At 39.0% G+C, this 23253-nt stretch overlaps 1 protein-coding gene across 2 annotated transcripts in view; it reads right to left on the reverse strand.

Annotated features, from left to right (window-relative positions):
- Positions 1–23253, reverse strand: part of NWD2 (NACHT and WD repeat domain containing 2) — a 176170-nt gene that overhangs the window by 68420 nt on the left and 84497 nt on the right. Inside the window, exon 3 of one of the 2 annotated variants that reach the window (XM_032853562.1) lies at positions 18640–18756. In XM_032853562.1, coding sequence (XP_032709453.1) covers positions 18640–18756 — 117 coding nt within the window. Of the gene's footprint in view, positions 1–18639; positions 18757–23253 lie in introns of those variants that run through there. The other variant, XM_032853567.1, reaches the window with a different exon arrangement.

Genomic DNA, 23253 nt, shown 5'->3' on the forward strand with positions numbered 1-23253 from the left:
CAGGGTTACCCCATCCGTACAATGGCTGTGACAACGGCAACTTCCTCATAAATGACTGGGAAGGGTCAGTGAAGTAATCCACACATTGAACTCACAATACAGCCTGCCTAAGTGTCCCACTAATGTTTTACATGTTTACCTACAACCGTCAGTCTCTAAATATAATCTGGACATTTTTTAAAGATGCAGAATAGGAGGCAAACAGGTGTGGGCTCAGTCTAAATAATAGTGTTGGGGTGGAGATAATTAGGTAGTAAGTAAAATAAGACAAAAATAAATGTTATTAGATGTACAATTACTACTAAGATAAAACTTATAAAACTTATTTTAATTTCACCTAACAATGATTTGAAAGGATTTCACTGTACCATATTTTCAATATACTGAATGAGCATAATACTATTTTTTTTATTAAAAACATAGTATTTCAAGAAATAGAAATGGCTTTTGACTCCCTAAAATTTATCGCATTTTTGTCCTCATATTTCATGAATGATATTACCATGAATACAGTTTTGCTTCATTTTAGAAGGCCATTATTAAAATACAAATAGTTTGAAATTGTAAGAATTCATTTCCTTGCATTAGGAAAACTTTTAAGAAAGGAAAAATTATTATGTACTACAGGGCAAAAGGAGACAGAATATCAGTATATATTTTACCATTTTCTCCAGAGGAACAAAAAGGTGGAACATTTATTCAGTTGATTGGTTTGTAATGCTAAGAAAGGGGAACTAAGTGAGAGATAATCTGGGAAACAGCAGTCAGTACATGTCAACCATAATTATTGATTATGCACCATAAAGTGAGAAAAGGGAAATGCTTGCCTCCATTCCCTGAGAAACTTTAACACATTTAATTACAATAAAAGCAGAAATTATATCATCGATAAAAATTAACAGGAAAAGCTTTCCGTCTTAAACTTTATTAAAGAAACTATTTTGGAGGACTGTTTTGGAGGAAACTATTCAGAGGAAACAGAAAACACAGTGATTATGATTAATAAGAAAGTAAAGGAATGTATGGTGGTGCATTTGGGTAGCAAGACCCTCAACTGACACTGTACAGGTTCCTAAAGGTAGATGAAAAACCAAACACCACTTTAATCTATAGGTGTGTTCACACTAGGTGACACAGTCCCAAATCTAGGGGCACCTGCGTCAGTGAAGCATCTGCCTTCGGCTCAGGTCATGATCCCAGTGTCCTGGGACTGAGCCCCGCATCAGGCTCCCTGCTCAGCGGGGTGTCTGCTTCTTCCCCTGTCCCTCCCCCTGCTCATGCTCCAGCACACCCATGCTTTCTCTCTCTCTCATAAATAAATAAAATCTTAAAAAAAAAAAAAAACAAAACCTCACAGTTACAAATCTAGTAAAAACTAAGGCTGGGCTGAACATTATATAATGAGGCTCTAGTCTCATTATTATTCCTGTCTTGAAGAAATGAGGGCTAGAGATGGATGTAATGACTAATACAGACAGATTCTTTTTATACTAATTGGTTTTGGAAAAATTGGAGTCCAGTACTTCACTGATCCTCCTGTAGGTGAGTAAGATGAAATCCCTTCCTTGTTGTTGGTTCATCGGGATCACCCCTACATTTATAACTGGTTCAAACTGGAGACCAATTAATATTCATTTTCACAGGGACATAACTCAAAGCCTCTTCCAAATGCTTACTCAGCTGTCTCTTACAAGCCCACACCCATGTTCGGGAAAGCATATAACTTTATGGTAAAAAAAAAAAAAGCAACATCATTAATTCACAGCATGAAAAGGTAACCTTTTTAATTATGTATAATATTGATGGTGGTGTCTGAGTATCAGACTCTAGTTCAGAAATGCTCATCTTAATGACAGGTTTGGAAAACTTGGAGTATGCATGCGTGTTTTTTAAAAAAATAGACAATGGTTAAATGCTGAACTAAGTAAAAGCAAGCAGAGTGTCTCTCCAAGTTAAAACTAAAAAGTTAAAGCCATTACCTCTTCCACAGTCAGAAATGTTCTATGGGAATAAATAAAAATGCTGAAATATTTAAATGGCCTCAAACCATTCAGTTTTGTTCTGTAGAATGTCTAGGAAGATGGTTTTCCAACTTGTTAGAGCAAAGCAGGAAGGGGAGGTGGGGCAAGGATGAACTTCAGCTAGATGTGCACTTTCTCCAGCCTCTCGGGTTCTAGAGAAGGGAGAGAGAGAACAGCAAAAGGGGGAGGACCTCCCAGTATTTTGGGGGCCACTGTGGACAATAAAAGAAAGAAAGTGCCATAAAACAGAGAAGGCCCTCAAGGCTGTCCCATATTTGCACATATTTCTAAGCTAGGAGAGCACCTGCTTTGACCTCCAACCCCCAAGTTTTCTTTGACCCATAACAGATGTTCCAGAAACTGCTCCTCTCCTGATACTTGCAAGAAAAGTAAAAAGCGATCCGAGAAGTGTTCACAGGATTCCGATGGTCTGCACTGATCTGGTGACTTGCTCCTGATTCACGCTCGGTTACTGGTTTTACTCCCTTCCCATGGTGCCCAAGATGGAAAGGGCTCAGGAAGGAAATAGGCTGTGAGTAATAAATACTATACATTCTTGTTGGTTAATATAGGTTTTATATTCAGCAAATAATTACCTTCTGTAAAGCTGGACTGTACAGGTTATTCCATGATGTGTTTCGCTGTGTAATTTAAGTGTCTGTGATGGTGGAATGGATGGAAGAGTCTTGGGTATTGGCATTCATACCTTTGACTCTCCCTCTTTTTCCAACCCCCTACTTAGAGACAAACCACGTGTGGGGGTGGGGAGGGACAGAAGGAGAGGGAGAGAGAGAGAATTTCAAGCAGACTCCTTGGTGAGGGTAAAGCCTCACGTGGGGCTTGATCTCACAACCCTAAGATCATGACCTCAGCTGAAATCAAGAGTTGGACGCTTACACTGAGACCCTCGGGCACCATGACGTGAATTCTATTTCTTAAGGGTCTCTAATCTATGCCCACCTCTCTATTTCACCTCTTCCCCAACCAGGTCATCTTTCACTTGGATGATGTCATCTGCATGACACCAGCTGGGCTCCATTGTCTCTAGCTTCTTCACAATTCCTTCTCGAGAGTTACCTATCAGAAGAGAATGTCCCCTTCCCCTGTTGACAAGTGTGAGCTGAAAAAGTCTGGCCTCAGTCTCCATTTCTTGCCTCTGGTTCTTCAATGCCTTGTCACGACACCTGTATTCTAACTAGATTCAGGAACTGTTGGTCTCTGGATGAGACTGGATTCCCGGACCAGGTCTAGAGATAGAAAGCTCAGTCCTTCTCGCTTCTGTGCCAGCATCCCTTCCTCTACAGCCCTCTCCTGATGCCCAGAGTCAGAACAAATCACGTTCTCCCTTTTGCTCCCATAAGCCTTGTCCAGCACCCTACTGACACATTTGTCAACCTGGATCATAGTGGCTTGCACACACCTCTCTTTCTCTCTGTTTAGGTGGGGCTGAGGAGGACAGAGGTAGTCTAGTCTTTTATTTGTGTATCTCTGAGCACACAGAATATTCAGCTCTTAATCAGAGAACTTAGCTTAGAGTCGTATACATGATAGGCACTCCAGGAGATTTCTGGTTTTATTGAGCAACACTGTGCATTTCCAGAACCACATGGGGCCTTTAGATTGGTCTGGTACAGCAGACATGGTCCTTGTACTGTAAGTAGACAGACACTGGCTAAGTGTAAAAGGGGGGAAAAAGTCCAAGATAATCTTTGTTGTTTTCAGTTTGCATGTATGGCATTTCCAGGCACAGATTTTGGCGGCTTCAAGTTCCTCTGTCCAGGGAAATTAGATTAAAAAGTCAAAGTTTATTACAGAATTTCATGGCTAGCTTAGCAATTTTAATAAAGCCTTAGGCAAAGCAGCTACATTCCTCACTGGAGGAAAGTATACCGCATACTAGACCAGTGATTATTTTATCTGACTCACTTAACTATGTGTGAAAGAATCCCACAACACTTAAACAGAGCATGATGGTACAAGCTCTGTGTGTTTTTTTTTTTCAATTTTTAAAAGATTTTTTAATTTTAATTTTTATTTTTTTTAGAGAGAGAGAGTGTGAGCACCAGGAGGCTGGGAAGGAAGGGAGAGGGAGAGAGTGTCTAGGCAGACTGTGTGCTGAGTGCAGAGCCTGACATGGGGCTTGATCTCACAACCCTGAGATCAAGACCTGAGTCAAAACCGAAAGTTGGATGCTTAACCAACTGTACCACCCGGGAACCCCAATTCCTGCGCTTTTATGGTGTGAGAAGAAACTGACCAGGAGAAAGGGATGTCAGTTCTAGACCTCGCTATCGCCCCCAAGTAAACCACTTCTGGTCTCATAGGAAGAGTATGGGGGTATGGATGGGCTCTGGAATTAGAGACCCAGGTTGGAATCCTGGCTCCATGGCTTGCTAGTTATAAGACTTCAGGCAAATTAATGACTTCTGCCTTAGCAACCGCGTTGACAGAGCTGGAAAAGTAACAGTGGCAATGGGTTAGTGTAAGAAATAGTACAGCGCTCTGCACAGAACCTGGTGCATTTTAGCAGCTCAGGAAATACCGGATACCTTCATTTTTGGGTCTCAATTTCTACCTGTGTGTAAAACGTAGGATGGATTTATTTATTTATTTATTTACAACTTAGTTATGTGATGATCGTGAGGCTCTTTCCAGTTCTGAAGTCCCATCATCTTTTTATCTTTACCGGCGCAAACAGTACTGAGAATCTTTGAAAGCTGTTGCATTCTGATGCATATGCCTCTTCTAATTTCCTCAGGTTTAATTTTTCCGTTTTCGAGCTTCTTTGAGATGAGCAATTAAATCATTAATTGCCAAACTCTCTTCTAATATACACATTGGAAACTATGCATTTCCTCCTTTTTACCCCATGAGCACTGCTTTAGTTGAATCCCGTATATTCAGATGTTGCTTTCATTTTAGTTGGTTAAGAATATTCGAAAATTCCCCTGGTGATATTTCTTCTTCCACCATGGTTTATTTAAAACTATGCTGCTTAACTTCCACATATTGGGAGATTCTGCAGTTAGTTTGCGGTGATTTTTTTTTTTTTTTAAATTCCATTAAGGTCAGTACACACATTTAGTACAATTTCAATCCTCTGAAATTTGTTGCCTTGTGTTATTACCTGCCATATGGATGAATCACACTTTATACTTTAGCAAATATTCTATGTGTAACTGAAAAAAAGCTGTAATCTGTAGTTATTGGTTGTAACGGCTACAATATAAAAACATCAGCTGGGTCATGGTGGGTCGTGTTCTGCAAATCCACACACTCAACTGATTTTTGTTTCCTGCCCACTTGCTCAGATACTAAAAGAAGTTCATAAAAATTTCCACCTATCGATTTTTCTTTTAGTTTTTTCAAGCTTTGCTTTGTATACAGGCATACTGTGCTTAATTTCAGGTCTCTGTGTCACGTTTCAGTAACTCTTGAAATATTTCGACCTTTTTCATCTCTGTATTTGTTCGGGTGATCTGTGATCTTTGATGTTACTCTTGTAATCGCGTTTTGGGGGCGGCCACGAACCCTGTCCATTAAGGACAGGGAGCTTCCATTGATGAATGTGTGTGTTCTGCTGCTGCGCCCACAAGCCGTCCCAGGTCTCTCTCTTTCCTTGGGCCTCCCTTTTCTCTGAGACACAATAATATCAAAATTAGGCTGATTAAAAACTACTGTGGTCTCCAGGTGTTTAAGAGAGAGAGAGTCACACGTCTCTCACCTGCAATCAATAGCTAATGACTGAGCTTCGTGAGGAAAGCATGGTAAGAGCTGAGACAGGCCGAAAGCCAGGCCTCTTGGCCAAACGGTGAATGCAAAGGAAAAGTTCCTGAAGGCAGGTGACGGTGCTTGAGTGAACACACGAATGGTAAGACAGCCTTACTGCTGGCAGGGAGGATGCTCGTCCGGACAGAAAGTCAAACCAGCCACAACAGCCCCCTGACCCAAAGTCTAACCCAGAGCAAGGCCCTAACTCTCTTCAGTTCTGCGAAGGCTGAGGAAGGTGAGGAAGCTGAGAAGGGAAGTCTGAAGCTAGCAGAGGTTGGTTCATGAGGTTTAGAGAAAGAAGCCATCTCTATAACATGAGAGCACGAGGTGAGGAAGCACGTGCTCACATGTGAACCACAGCAAATTATCCAGGAGATCTGGGCAAGATGGTTAACAAAGGGCTACACTAAGCAGATCTTCAGTGTAGACAAAACGGCTTTCTATTGGAAGATGATGCCAATTAGGACTTTCATAGCCTGAGAGAGGAAGTCGGTGGTTGGCTTTGAAGGACAGGCGGTTCTCTAGTTAGGGGCAACGCAGCTGGTGACTTTCAGTCGAAGTCAGTGCTCATGTACCATTTCAAAAATCCTAGGGCCCTCAAGGATTATGCTAGATCTACTCTGCCTGTGTTCTGTAAATGGAACAACAAAGCCTGGGTGATAGCCTGTCAGTTAACAACATGATTTACTGAATTAGCACACTGTTAAGACCTACTGCTCAGCAAGATTCCTTTGAAAATCTTACTGTTCACTGACCGTGCACCTGGTCACCCAAGAACCTGATGGAGATGGACGAGATCAATGTGATTTTCATGTCCACTAAAACAACCATTCTGCAGCCCATGGAGCAAGGTGTCATTTCAACTTGCAAGTCTTATCAAAGAAATGCACTTTATAAAGCTGTAGGTGCCATAGAAGGGATTCTTCTCGTGGATCTGGTAAACTGAAAGCTGTCTGGAAAGGATTCGTGGTTCCAGGTGCCATGAAGAACATCTGCGATTCATGGGAAAATGAAATTGATGCATATAAACAAAAGGACCCTAAGAGGAGTTTGGAAGAAGAGGATTCCAATCCTCATGGGTTACTTTGAGGGGTTCAAGGCTTCAGTGGAGGAAGTAATGCAGATGTGGTACAGAGAACAAGAGAACTGAGGGAGAGTCTGCAGAAGATATGATTGAAGTGCTTCAAGCTCATGATAAAACTTAAACAGATGACGAGCTGCTTCTTACGGATGAGCAAAAAAGGTGGTTTCCTGAGATAGAATCTTCTCTTGGTGAAGACTCTGTGAAGATTATTGAAATGACAACAAAGCGTTTAGAGTAGTACATAAACTAAGTTGCCTGGGGCACCTGGGTGGCTCAGTCAGTTAAGCAGCTGCCTTCGGCTCAGGTCATGATCCCAGGATTCTGGGATTGAGCCCTGTGTCAGGCTCCCTGCTCAGCAGAGAGCCTGCTTCTTCCTCTCCCTGCTACTCTGCCTACTTGTGCTCTTTCTCTATCAAATACAGAAATAAAATCTTAAAAAAAAAATCACTAAGTTGGTGAGGCACTGGTGGGGTCTGAGAGGACTGACTCCAATTTTTAAAAAAGTTCTAGTGGGGGTAGAATTCTATCAAATGGCACCAGCAAAAACATTATGACTTGGTGAACCTCAGATGATGGTTGGCATTTTTGAGCCATGAAATATTTTTAAGTGAATACATTAGTTTGTTTTTTTTTTGGACTGGATGCTATTATTAATAGACCACGGTATAGTGTAAACATAACTTTTATGTGCACTAGAAAACCAGAAAATTCATTTGATTCACTTTATTGTGGTATTCACATTATTGTGGTGGTCTGGAACCAAATCCTCAGTATCTTTGAGGTGTGCCTGTATTTTGAAGCCATGTTATTAGGTGCTTATAAATATAGGAATTATATATATATATATATATATATATATATTTTTTTTTTTTTTTTTTTTTTTTTTTTTTTTTGAGAGAAAGAGTGAGTGCATGTGACCCTGAGTGGGGTTGGAGGGGCAGAGGCACAGGGAAAGGGAGAGAGAACCTAACATGGAGCCTATTCAGGGCTCGATCTCACAATCCTGAGATCATGACCTGGGCTGAAATCAGGAGTTGGATGCTTCACTGACTTAGCCATCCAGGCACCCCTATGATATCTTCTCAATGAATTGAACTTCTTATCATTATGAAATGTGCCTTTATCTTCTTAGCTTAAAGCCTACTGTGTGGTATTGGTAAAACTTTCTTTCGATTAGTATACAGCACATAGTTGAATCTGTACTGAAGATATAGAATCTAATTGAATCTAATTGAAATCTGTTTACAGACTTACATTTACAATTTAGTCCGTTTACATTTAATGAAATAGTTGGGTTTGAGGCTATCATTTTTCTATTTATTGCACCCATTCTTTACTTTAGTATACAGCACATAGTTGAATCTGTACTGAAGATACAGAATCTAATTGAATCTAATTGAAGTCTGTTTACAGACTTATATTTACAATTTAGTCTGTTTACATTTAATGAAATAGTTGGGTTTAAGGCTATCATTTTTCTATTTATTGCACCCATTCTTTACTCTTCTTTTCTCGTCTTCTTTTAGAGGAGTTATTCTGTTTAGTTTCTTACATGAAATTTTTGTACCATTTTGTATCCTTATTTAGTGGTTCTCCTATATATAGCTATGTTACAATATTCATCCTTGACTTACTACAGATTGGCTTTAATTTTTGCTTTTATCACTTCCCAAATAATGCAAGACTACTTTTGTCCCTTTTGCCCTTTGAGCTATTTTGGTCTTACTTCTTTACATGTTACTATCTCTACACAGCACAATTACTGTTGCTGAACCCAGTCAGTAGTACTCTTTACCCTTATCCTGATTTTCAGTGCTCTTGATTCCCTCTTACGGATTTGAGCTTCTATCTGTGGTCATTTTCTCTAAGGCAGAAAACCATCTTTTAGTTTTTTTAGACAACTTTTCTGTTTTTGTCTGAAAACATCTTTGTTTCATTTTTACTTTTGTAGGATACTCCCACTAGGTAGGCCAGTCTAGCTTGGCTGTTTTTTTCTTTTAGCTCTTTAAAGATGTCATTTCATTGTCTTCTGACATCCAGAACTTCTCTACTAAAAAGTCAAATGGTAGTATCTCTGTTGTTTTCTGAATCTAATATATCTATAAATGTATGTAATGAATGTATGAATGGATGCAATGAATGTTTTATATATATATAAATTATATATAGAAATATATAAATATATTTATATATTAATATTTATAATTCTATTATAACAAATTATTTTATAATAATAAAAATAAATATACATAATATGTATAATTATAATATATTATTATATATTATATATAAATATATAATAAATTAATATTTATATATTAAATATATAAATAAATATAAATAAATAAATATATATATTGCCTGGGACACCTGGGTGACTGAAAGTCACCCCCCCTTCTCTGATGGATGTTAAGGTGTTTTTTTCCCTTTATTTTTGCTTTTCAGCAGTTTACCACAATGTGCTTAGGTGCAATTGTCTTGGAGTTTACTGACTACTTGAACCTGTGTGGGTTGAGGTCTTCAAGTGGTTTTGGAAAATTCTCCCTTGTTACTTCTTTCATGTTTTCTTTCTTGGTGTCTTTTTCTGGGACTCCAATTACACTATGTGAGATCTGTGCCTCTTATGTCTCTTCCACTTCATTCTATTTTTCCTACTCTTTTAAAGAAAATCTGTGCTTTAATCTGGATATTTTTAATTGACTTCTCTTGGAGTTCACTAACCCAGTCTTCTACTGTTGAATTTACTATTAAACTCTTCAAATAAGTTTTAACTTTGAGCTACTGTACATTTTCATTCTAAAATATCCATTTGATTCTTTTGTATTTTTAATAGAGTCTATTTCTTTGTTGAAGTTATCCATTTTCTCAATAATTTTCCTATCTTAATATTTTCATTAATATTTAAAATAGTTATTTAACAGATTTTGCCTGCCTACTCTATCCTCTTGGACATCTGGGGGTATGACTTCTATTATCTACTTTTCCTTGTTTATTAATCATATTTTCTTTGCATGGCTTATAATTTTCATTGTATTCTGGGCATTATTTTTTATCGAAGCATAATTAACATACATTATATTAGTTTCAGGTGTACAACATTGATTCAACAATTCTATACATTACTCGGTGCTCCCACAAGAAATGTAGCCACCATCTTTCACCATACACCCTTATACTATTGTTGACTATATTCTTTGTTGTGTAATTTTCATTTCTGTGACATTTATAACTGGAATTTTGTACCTTTTAATCCTCTTTATCTATTTCACCCATATCCTCACCCAGCTCCCTCTTAGGAACCACCAGTTCTCTGAATTTAAGTGTCTGTTTTCTTAGTTTGTTTGTTGGTTGATTTATTTGGTCCAATTTGCTTTTTAGATTCCACATATAAGTGAAGTCATATAGAGAAGATATTTGCAAATGACCTATCTGATAAAAGGATATGTACAGAACTTATAAAACTCAACACCCCAAAACAAGTAACCAGTTAAAAAACGGGCAGAAGACATACAGATAGCTAACAGACACATGAAAAGATGCTCAACATCACTCATCATTAGGGAAATACAAATCAAAACTATGATGAGGTATCACCTCACACCTGTCAGAATGGCTGAAATTAACAACATAGGAAACAACAGATGTTGGCGAGGATGCGGAGAAAGAGGAACTCTCTCACACTATTGGTGGGAATGCAAAACTGGTGCAGCTACTCTGGAAAACAGTATGGAGGTTCCTCAAAAAGTTAAAAGTAGAGCCACCCTATGGCCCAGCAATTGCACTACTAGGTATTTACCCAAAGGATACAAAAATACTGATTCAAAAGGATATATGCACCGTGATGTTTATAGCAGTATTATCAATAATATACAAATTATGGAAAGAGCCCAAATGTCCATCGACTGATGAGTGGATCAAAAAGTTGTGATACCTTTACACAGTGGAATATTAGCCATAAAAAAGAATGAGATCTTGCCATTTGTAATGACATGGATGGAGCTACAGAGTATTACGCTAAGCGACAGAAGCCAGAGAAAGACAACGTGACTTCACTCATATGTGGAATTTAAGAAACAAAACAGATGAACATGGAAAAAGGCAAATCATAAAACAGACTCTTCACTATAGAGAACACACTAAGGATTGCTGGAGGGGAGTTGGGTGGGGGAAATGGATTAAATGAGTGATGGGGATTAAGGGGGGCACATGTTGTGATGAGCACTGGGTGTTGTAAGTGATGAAATAATTCTATACCTGAAACTAAATTACACTGTATGCTAATGAACTAGAATTTAAATAAAAACTTGAAACTACAGTAAGTGAAATCATAGCATTTGTTTTCTTTGATTTATTTCATTTAGTATAATACCCTCTAGGTCCATCTACGTTGCTGCAAATGGCAAGATCTCATTTCTCATGACTAATAAACCATTGTATGTATGTATGTATATATGTATACACACACACACACACACACACATATATATATATATATATATATATACACACACACACACACACACACATACATACACACACACCACAGATTCTTTATCCATTCAATTATGGATGGACACTTGAGTTGCTTCTATACCTTGGCTGCTGTAAATAATGCTGCAAAAAACTCACAGAAGTGTATATAACTAATTAATATATGAATTAGTGTTTTTGTTTTCTTTGGGTAAATACCCAGTGGGATTACTGGATCATATGGTACTTTTATTACTGTGTGTCGTCTTTGGAGAAATGTCTGCTCATGTCTTCTGCCCATTTTTTTTAAAAGATTTTATTTGACAGAGAGAGATCACAAGTAGGCAGCGAGGCAGGCAGAGAGAGAGAGAGAGAGAGAGAGGAGGAAAGCAGGCTCCTTGCTAAGCAGAGAGCCCAATGTGGGACTCGATCCCAGGACCCTGAGATCATGACCTGAGCCAAAGGCAGAGTCTCAACCCACTGAGCCATCCAGGTGCTCCTCTTCTGCCCCTTTTTAATCAGCTTTCTATTTTGGTGTTGTGTAGGTTCTTCATATATTTTTGGATATTAACCGTTTATCAGACATATCATTTGCAAATATCATCTCCCTTTCCATGGGTTGTCTTTTTGTTTTGTTGACGGTTTCCTTTCCTGAAAAAAAACTTTTTATTTTGGTGTAGTGCCAATAGTTTATTTTTGTTTCTGTTTCCCTTGCCTGAGGGGACATATCTAGAAAAATGTTGCTGAGGCTAATGTCTAGGAGATTACTGCCTGTGTTTTCTTCTAGGAGTTAGGTCTTTAATCCATTTTGATTTTTTGTGTCTGGTGTAAAGAAGGTGGTTCAGTTTTCCAGGCACCATTTGTTGAATAGACTATCCTTTTCCCATTGTATATTATTGGCTCCTTTGTCATAGATTAATTGACCACATAAGTGTGGGTTTATTTTTGGGCTCCCTCTTCTATTCCTTTTATCTATGTGTCTATTCTTGTCTGGGTATTGTATTTAAAAGAACTCTTATTTATAGGTTCCTTTTCTTATGTTAGAGTGACAGGATAAGAGGCTAACATGTTAGTCTCTTCAGTATTTGAACTGGGTGCAACTAGGTTGTAGATTTGGTTGATTCAGTTAACTTTGAGTTAAAATGCATCAGGGGCAAGACTTGAATATTCATGTTAGGTTTTAGTGGACTTTGTCTTCTAAACACTAAGACTGTGGAAGAAGACTTCATTCTGCTTTTCCATCCTAGCTTTCCATCATCCCGTGGGGCCCACAGATGGGCACGTGTCTCATGGAGAACTCAGCTGAGACTTTGGGGATCCTCCATCTGTAAAGCCAGCTCACCAAGGAAGGGCTTTTCTCTCTGCAAACTAACTTGTCTAATCATCTATATCTTCCTAGCTCTATGATCTCTCTAAATATAGGATGTTTATAGTTTAAGTTGTTGAAATTCTACTCCGAAGCAGAAGTCTGTTGGACTGTAGTTTTCAATGAACATTTTTTTCTTACCAATTAAGAGTTATACAGAGACTGGCTGCTCTCCCATTTACTTTCTTTTCTGCATACATCTTTTTACCACCCAAAACAGGCCATACCACGGGAATCATGAAACAGTGGCTTAAACTATATGTATTAGGAGAAATGAACTGGAGGGCACTCTTAGATTCTACCACCAAGATAACTGTCTTTTCAATAGTAATTTTCAAGGTCTGCCCACTGTAACATTCCTTTGGTGATGATGGGGTAATTTATTGTTGGAACATAATTGGAACCTATTTTGGAGCTATGGCGGCTAGTTGATAGCAACTGGACAAACTTAATTTTATAATAATAAAAAAAGTCTCTCTGAAAAACTAAGGTTTTAGATTTTTATTTAATTTTTTAAAGAAAGTACTTAAAAATCTAGATTAATTTAAATGGTTTTCCAGTTCAGATCAATGACTATCTTTCTATGTTTAGTACATTTTGGTTAGTAAACCTATACTTACAAAGATGAGAACTAAGTCATATAAAACCCTGCACAATTTTATTGAGTACAAACCAAGACTTATATTTTTTCATGTTTGTATTTAATTGAGAATACCTAAAAAGGTAAATCAATCATATACTGGAATGTGGATAAAATATTTTCCAAAGCTAAACTGTTATAATACATTCTTTCAAATTCAGAGAATTTGAAAATTACTTTAAAAAAAGAAACAATCTGAACCATTAAAGGCAGCATAATGTCATTCTGAAGGAGTGGGGACACAGGTGATAAAGAATTGATCTCTATACCATAGGTTTCCTTCAGTGGTGTCCCTCAGGGATGTACAAATATGGAAAGGTTTAATTTTTACCAGTAACAATGAGGGACCTTTGTTTGTTTCATCTTTCCTCTTCTGCTTAGTGGAGAAACTTAAAAATTGCTCAGTAATGATAGATTCCTCAGTCCAACCCTTTCTGTTTTTGTCTTTCTGGTTTGAAATCTAGCCTGGTTGAAAATGTATATTTCTGAGTTTCTTTCTTCCCACTTTGTGCAGTCTTCGGTGCGGCTGCCAGGAGCTGCCCATGACAGGCAAGCATGGGGCCTGCTCTCTGCCCGTACCATCCAGGCTGCTGGTGGCAGGAGGGTGTATGCAGGGATGGGGCATGGAGGTCCGGTTTGGTGTCCACTTATACTCAGGTGAGAATGATGGCAGTAGTCCCATTCTTTTGGTCTCAGTTGCTTCTCTATCCAATGCTGACAGACTATGTTTATATCTGGTACCCCAACGAGGAGGATGCTATATGGGCTTTGGCTCCCTGAGACTTGTGGGAATTGACAAAGCCTACCACAGGCAGCGTTCTCTTTGGCCCGACTCTAAGATATGGGGACTGCCCCCTTGTGTGTGAGGTCCTGGAATCTTCTCTTACCTGTCTGTTAGTAGTAACTAGAACTCCCTGTGTTGGCTCCCCACACAGGCCTGGCCTGACTCCCCTAGAGCAGCCTACCAATGCCTTTCTCTCAGTAAATTTCTATGTCGTCCACTCCAAACTGATGGATGGAGTGAGACGCCGTCTGCATCCCCCACAGCTCCTACATACTTGGAGGCAGCTCCCTTAATTCTGTAAGGAAATTTTTCAAACCTCCCAGTTCTTCAAGCCAGCAGAGTAGTTGTTCTTATCTACTTTGGTCAAGAGAAAGAACTTCACCTAAGGTCCAGGGTCAATGCTCGAATGTCACAAGCAATTCTTTTGAGGTACTTCAAATTTGGAAGGATGACAAGAAGAAAAGCCATCCTCTCCATAAACACACATAATGAAGAGAGACGGGACTGAGAGAAATCTGCTCTCTCCAAAGGACAATGCTCTTCTCCCCCTTCATAAGGAGTTCTTACGGACTAAGTAGGTGGGGCAGGTTGGTGGGGAATATTCCGCTAACCCTTCATACTTTGAGGGGGGAGGGGCTGAGGCAGTTCCCTGCAGATAATGACTTTGACCTTAAGTGTAAGCTGTCTTCTGTTAAGAGCAGTCCTGGTCAAAATCCCTCCTTGGGAGTAGGTAACGGTCTGAGTAAATTCCAGCAAATTCATATCTAGCAAATGAATATATACTCTACATTTTACAACGTGTGTTAAGAATGAACTCAAAAACCCTTTATGACTTTAATATTTGATGGTGTGAATCTAGTCCTGGTGCTTTTCCACATTTAGACTGTCCTCATCATTTTCAAAGGGAAGGATTTCTAATATTATAGAAATGTCCATTATGAGTAAAAACATTTTATTCTCATTTGAATAACTTAAATCACAACTTAATAATAACTAATGGCTGTGTAGTCTTTTATAAAGAACTCCTATCACATTTGGTTCCTACAAACTACCTGTGCATTTATTCAGTATTTACTTGTTGTCTATGGTTATTATTTCCCCCATTTTAAAGCATGGTGCGGTTAGTTAACTGCCCTGTGAGAACCAGAGTTTTAACTCAGGTTGTGAAATTAAACTTCTGGGTTTTTCCCCACAGTGGATGCTTTCATATAAGAAAGTGATGTCTTCTAATGGAGGACGTGTCTCCCGAGTCAAACCTCAGAGGGTAGAACTGGACACAGGTACTGGCCCCTTACTCCAATCCGTCCTTGTGATCAAAACCCAGTGTACAGACAGCTGTGTAGGATGAACGGGCACAGGCTGCATGACTCCAGGGCCTCAGGCCATACCCCAAAGGACAACTTGAAGGAGAGGAAACTGGAGAGATCCAAACACATATAACATATAAGTCCAAGTTCCCCTGGGTACTTAAAATGAAAGCTTTGTTTGGTTCCTGAATTCATCTGTAACATAGGGTTACTACCTGTAAAGCCTTTGAAAATACAAAAACTTTGTCATTCAGCAATAGTGAATTTTCTTGCCAAAGACTTTAGCCCTAGGGAAAATAATATGCCATATTTTGCAACCCACAGGGGTCATCATGACTTCTAGAAGTGCCACAAGGGAGCGCAGAGCAAGGAAATTGGAGCTCAAAAGCGACACCTGGACGCCTGCTGTTACCATAGTTACAAAAGGAAAGGAAGGAAGAGATGTACTATTTCCTATAAGTAGTGAGGTTAAGTCTTGCCTGATTTGGGATCACTGGGGTGAATAATCCTAGCCTTACCCACAGGGTTTCATCATGATTGCCGTGAGTTTCAACATGAAGCAGGGAGCAGGAAGAGGGATAAATCATTTGTTTACACTCACGAAGCTGTTCCTGATGTTCCATCACGTGACCTTTACTCTCAGAACCTGCTGAAACGTGCCGGCTTTATTCACTCTCCTACCAGCAAATTCTAAGAATTAATGGTCATGACTAATTTTAGTTAGTTTGGGTAGCACATGCCCCAGGGAGATAAAGGAGGGGAGAATGTCTCTCATTCCTGAATTTCTGAGACTGGATCAGGACAGTGGGGTGGAGAGCATCACAACTGTGACTCCCTAGGGCATACCATGGAACCTGGTCTGACTCATCTTCCAGTCTGAATCTCTTCTCCTGCACCCCTGCCAGACTGCGTTATATTCCCTCCTCCGAGGACAACTTTCTTGGTGATGCTCTCATTACAATTTGGGCGGGGAGATTTCATCTTTAGATCATTTTGAGAGATAACAGTGATTACCACAAGTAACATAAACATGTACTATGGACTGCTGTAGGTGAGACCCTACAAAAGAGCTCTGGAGTCTCATTTCATCTTCCGAATGATTGCAGGAGCTAGATAACTAGCCTCTTCATCATCTTCTACAGAGGAAGAGACTGAGGCTCAGGGTAGCAAGGAAACTCCTCCACTATCATGCGGCTATGAAATAATGTCAGAACCCAGGGCTCTGTGAGACGCCAAGATTAGTGAATGCTGAATCTTCCAACTTCTTTACCCAGCACTGAAACCTGTCTCTGTGTACTTTCCATCCACTGGTCCTAGTTCTATCCTCTGAAGACCCATCCGTGGAAAAAGTCTTAAACCCTTACCCTACTAGATCGTCTGATATTGAACATAGCTTTTGGGACTTTCTGTGTTGTCACTGTTTTTAGATGTCCATTCTTCAACCTCCTAAGCCATCTGTTTTCTCTGGGTTCTCTGGGTTTCCTGCATTAGCATTCCAAGGGGGCTCCATGCTCTGCCCTCTATCCTACACTCGACAGCCATGGTGGGCCTTAAAATACGTCAGATCACTGCAGTCCTCTGCTTAGAACACTCTGTGGCTTCTCAGGTCACCGAAAGCAAAATCTCTGCAGCCAACTTCATGATGCTAAAGCCCAAGACAGGACCTCCTCTCCAGTCCTCTCCCCTCCTGCCCATACTGTTCCCTCAGCATGCCAAGCGTGATCCCAACTGCTCTCCCTGGAACAGTGAGGCCTTCTCCTTCCTTCTTGTAGTCTTCTCCACAGCACTTACGATTTTCCTCCTTTCCTTCATTTTTGCCTGCCCTCTCCCTGTGGCCCCACAAGAATGCAAGCAAGCTCTGAAAAGCAGGGAGTTTTAGTTCAAATCTCAGGTTAAATCCCAAGTGGTACACAAAATTACCATTTCACAAGGGTCAGCCTATGCTGTCCCCAGCACTAAGAGCCTCCCCGGGCCCAGCAGCATTCAAGAAGTAGCAGGTAAATAAGTGAATGACCTATACAATGATACTAAAAATGTTACAGAGCTTTTATGCACTTTGTTATCCTCAGTAAGAACTTCCCTATCAACTGGCCAGATTTCTGATAGCATGTCTTCCTACTCCTACGGGGAGCCTAACAGATATGCAAACAAAGATTAAAAACTCTTGTAGACACCAAATCTAGCTTTGAACTGTAGGAGAATTTCCTTGAAGCATTTACCAGTAATTTTAAGCTCCTCCATCTACCTCTAGACATCCTGTGTTGAGAGGGGCATCTTTGTATCAACTGCTAGAATCTATTTGGATTCAGGATAAGGTCCTTTCTTAAGCTAAATGCAGGCAATGGTTTTACACAACCACCTGCTACAGAATGACCTACTTATCTTACTACCCCTGTGTTAAGACAGAAGAGTGGGTATTCTTTGGTAAATAATATTCCACTTGAAAAATCTGTTAATTTGTAGCTTTTAATGAACATGTAGCTGAAGATCACTCCAAAGACAAATTTTTTCACCCCTCAGGGCACTGTTTCCTATTGGTGGATTTGACATCGTACGGTGATTGACTTTAAAAATGGTTTAGTCAAGGCGCCTGGGTGGCTCAGTGGGTTGGGCTGCTGCCTTCGGCTCAGGTCATGATCTCAGGGTCCTGGGATCGAGTCCCACATTGGGCTCTCTGCTCAGCAGGGAGCCTGCTTCCCTCTCACTCTCTCTGCCTGCCTCTCTGACTACTTGTGATCGCTCTCTGTCAAATAAATAAATAAAATCTTTAAAAAAAAAAAAGGTTCAGTCACTGTGTTAAAAAATTGCCAAAAATTCTAGCATCAAGACATGGAGACACTATGATCGGATACATTACCCGGTGTGAGGAAAATCATGCTGCTCACTGTGGACTGACACAGTAATCCTCTCTGCTGATCACAAGGTGTTGGGGGAGTTGTCGTCAAACCCCAGTCATCCCTTCAATTACCATTTCAAATTATTCACCGTTAATTTGCAGTGCTGCTTACGGAAGGCTGAAGGTTTTGTTCTCACACATTGAGGGCAAGGAGACAGTTTAAAGGTTTTAAATAGACACAGAAAAGCCAGTATTTTTTTTCCTCATTCAAAATAATTAAAAGTCCCTTTAGAATCACACATCAACAGTTCTCACAGTCATCCACAATTTCATATAAAGCATGAGTTTTTTTATACCCACAACAAAACATGGACCTGCAGAAGTTTTCAAACAATCCTCCAGCAGCTTCATGCGAGTCTTCTGGAGCTCTGGGCTGTCCCATTCGTCTTCTTCGATGCCCCAGTAGAGATCTATGACCTGGGAACCAAAGGATGAGGCAGGATTAATTTACCTGCAGGAAAAATTCATTTACCTGTGGGCTTTATTCTTATTTACAATGTTAAGCTAACGTGACTTTTAACTCTTCTCTTTGCAGCATGTTTTCCCTTAAGAGGGAAAATTATATTTAAGATCTGTTCAAATAGATATACTTTTCATCCCATGATGGGCTAGGGATGAACATTATAATTTCTTTTGTTCCTTATTATATTGTTGACATGGCCCCAGAGAAAATGAAATGTTAAATGTCAGAGGCTTTGTGGGAGCAGACTTTCATTATATTGAAATGGTAACAGAATTTCAAAAAAAATGTTTGGAAGCACCTGGGATATGGTTACCACATTATTTGAGACAAAAAAATAGTCTATAATATTACTATGTATCTTAATATGAGAAGTGGGGGGCCTCGGTGGCCCAGTTGGTTAAGTGTCTGCCTTCGGCTCAGTCATGATCCCGGAGTCCTGGCATCAAAAACCCCACATCGGACTCCCTAAGCAGGGAGTGTGCTTCTCCCTCTGACCCTCCCCACTCTCTTGCATGCTCTCTTTCAAATAAATAAGTAAAATCTAAAAAAAATATATGAGAAGGGAAAAAAACACAATGGCAATTAATATATATTGACCTAAAGGCAAACACTGAACTTTCTTAAAAAAATTAAAAAATCTTTAAAAAGCCTGTTATGATGCTTTATCCCACAGAGATAGACATTTTGTTTATGTCTGTTTCATCTGAAAGCAGTTTGGCTTTCATCAATACATGTCTGAAAACCATGTATTGGAAACAATGAAAGGTGGTATGCCTTAATGAGAAGTGAGGATAATAGGATCTTCTATCTCCTTACTTCAAAGACTATGAGGGAGGATTCTGAGAGTCTGTAAAGACATTTACAAGCATGCTCTTTTGAAAATCTGCTATGAAGAGCAATATGGGTTTCATTCCCTTTACTCAATGGCTATTCTGCATAAATAAAGTAAATGTTTCCAATTGCAGCTTTGAAGATTTCCTTTCTTTGTTTCCCACAAGCAGAAAAAGAACCTCCCCTCCTTACTCCTGGCTGGCACGGGCATTCAGGGAGATGGAAGCACAGAGGATGGGTTCTCCCTTGTGTCCCAGGCAGATCTCAAGGACACCTCTTGACCATGGCCCTGCATGGTTGTGTCTGCATCAGATCTTTGTCTATCTGCGTTTGAGTTTTTAGATGGCTGATAAAGATTTAACAACCTCTTAAAAAATATTCCTATGGCCTGGTCCGTAAGTTTTATAATAAATGAAACTATCCTACTGGGGGGAAGGGCTCTTCCCTTTAATCTACCTTATAGGTTTTAACCACACTATCAAGGAAGGGACTGAGATGATGCCTTCAGTGTCCTATAAGACAGACTGTAGCTGTGGCTATTCAAAGGTAAATAATAGTTTAAATCAATTCAAGTACTTCATAGCCACATGTGGCTACTGACTCTCATGGGGGAAAGCACAGATACAGACCATGTCACCATCATGGAAACCATAATTTGACAGTTCTGTAAATTACTGAGATCACTAGAACAAGACATTTTTGGCCATCTGCCAAGAAACTGTCAAACCCACAAATCTGCAACATGAATGGTAACTCTTATTTGTGCCTCACACAAACTGACCATGCTTCAGAGAGCCTATTCTCCATCCTTTTGGCTACACCATTTGGACATACCTGAGGAAAGGTCTGATTTAGAACAGATGAAGAGAAACAAATGGTAAACATAAACAATATCAAGGATAATATCACAAAAGCTATAAATATATATGCCTGCTTGTCCCTCACCTAAAAGCATCAAATTATAACAATATAATTGGATTTGTAAAATATATAAAAATGTTACATATATAACAACAGCACAAAAAGGGAATAGAGATATAAAAGAGTAATCTTTTTATAGCTCACTGGAATTAAGTTGGTATAAATTATAAGTAGATTCTGATACAACATGTCTTAAAATAACTTTGAAGAAAATAACATACAGTGAAAAACTAAAGGAATTGAAATGTCACACTAGAATATGTTCACTAAACATGAAACAAAAAAGTAAAAGGAACACAAAAGATATGAGGAAAAAAAGTAGAATGGCAGATGTGAATCCAACTATATTCATACCATTAAGTGTTAATGAGTTAATACAACCAAAAGCAGAAATTGTCAGACTGGATTAACACTATATGCTTATGCAATCTATAGACATGACACTTTAGATTCAAATAGGTTGAAAGAAAAAGGATGGAAAAAGATGCATCATGCAAGCAGTAACCATAAGAAAGCTCACATGATTACTGATATCAGCCAAGAGATTTTAAGACAAAATGTAACGAGAGATAAAGAAGGACATTTTATAATGATGAAAAGGTGGATTCATCAAAAAGATATAACAATTATAAATGTATATACAAAACAGTCTTAAAATACCTTAAGTACAACTGACAGAAGTGAAGGAAAAACAGACAATTCAACTATATTAGAGACTTAACTATCTCACATTCAACAATGGAAAGGATGACTACGAAGATGATCAATTAAAAAGTCAAAGACTGGAACAATATTATAAACTTACTAGATCTAACATATTTATAGTACAATCTACCCAACAAAAGAATATACATTCTTATCAAGTATACATAAAACATTGTCCAGGATGGAACACAGATCATAAAACAATCCTCAATAAACTAAGAGGGTTTTAAATGATATGAAGTATGTTCTCTGAACACAAGGCAATGACATTAAAAATCAGTAATGAAGAAATTTGGGAAATTCATAAATATGTGGAAAGCAACATACTCCTAACCAAAGAGTCAAAGAAGAAATCACAAGGGAAATTAAAAAATACTTTGAGATGGATGAAGACACAAATACCAAAACTTATGGGATGCAGTTACAGTAGTACTTAGAGGGAAATTTATAGCCATAACCACCTATATTAAAAAGATCTTGGGATGCCTGGGTGGCTCAGTTGGTTAAGCGGCTGCCTTCAGCTCAGGTCATGATCCCAGCATCTTGGGATCGAGTCCCACATCAGGCTCCTTGCTCAGCAGCCTGCTTCTCCCTCTGCCTCTTCCTGTCACTCTGTCTGCTTGTGCTCTCTCTCTCTCTCTGACAAATAAATAAATAAAATCTTAAAAAAAAAAAAAAGATCTCAAACCAATACTCTTTCTACCTTAACAATAGAGACTGAGGAAGACATAAAGAGAAAAACATTCTATACTCTGGATTGGAAGAATAAATATTGTTAAAATGTCTATGTTACCCAGAGCAATCTATGTATTCAATGCAATCCCTATCAAAATACCATCAAGTTTTTTCACCGAGCTGGGATAAATAATCCTAAAATTTGTATGGAACCAGAAAAAAACCCACATAGAGAGATGTTGAAAAAGAAAACCAAAGCTGGTGACATCACAATTCCAGACTTAAGCTCTATTACAAAGCTGTAATCATCAAGACAGTATGCTTATGGCACAAAAACAGACACATAGATCAATGGACCAGAACCCAGAATCCAGCAATGGAACCTCAACTCTATGGTCAACTAATCTTTGTGTGACAAAGCAGGAAAGAATAGCCAATGGAAATAAGATGGTCTTGGGGTCCCTGGGTGGCTCTGTTGGTTAAGCAGCTGCCTTCAACTCAGGTCATGATCCCGGAGTCCTGGGATTGAGCCCCATGTCAGGCTCCCTGATCAGCAGGGAGCCTGCTTCTCCCTCTCCATCTGCCTGCCACTCTGCTCTCTATCTCTCTGTCAAATAAGTAAAATCTTAAAAAAAAAAAAAAAGAAAAAGAAAAAGGAAAAGAAAAAACACGGTCTCTTCAACAAATGGTGTTGGGAAAATTGAACAGCCACACGCAGAAAACTGAAACTGGACCATTCCTTACACCATACAGAAAGACAAACTCTAAGTGGATGAAAGACCTAAATGTGAGACAAGAATCCACCAAAATCCTAGAGAATACTAGTGGCAACCTCTTCGAACTTGGCCACAGTAACTTCTTGCTAGACATGTCTCCAAAGACAAGGAAAACAAAAGCAAAAATGAACAATTGGGACTTCATCAAGATAAAAACTTTTTGCACAGCAAAAGAAGTAATCAACAAAACTAAAAGGCAACCTATGGAATGGGAAAAGAGATTTGCAAATGACATATTAGATAAAGGGCTAGTATCCAAGATCTATAAAGAAGTTATCAAACTCAACACCCAAAAAACAAATAATCCAGTTAAGAAATGGGTAGAAGACATGAACGGGCATCTCTCCAAAGACGATATCCAAATGACCAACCGACACATAAGATAATGTTCCACATCAGTTGAAATTAAAGAAATACAAATCAAAACCATAATTAGATACTACTTCACATCAGTCAGAAGGCTAAAATTAACAAGTCAGGAAACAATAAATGTTGGCAAGGATGTGGAGAAAGGGGAAGCCTCTTACGTTGTTGGTGGGAATA

Source organism: Lontra canadensis, unplaced genomic scaffold, assembly GCF_010015895.1.
Source record: "Lontra canadensis isolate GAN:19392208 unplaced genomic scaffold, GSC_riverotter_1.0 scaffold1, whole genome shotgun sequence".
Lineage (NCBI taxonomy): Eukaryota > Metazoa > Chordata > Mammalia > Carnivora > Mustelidae > Lontra > Lontra canadensis.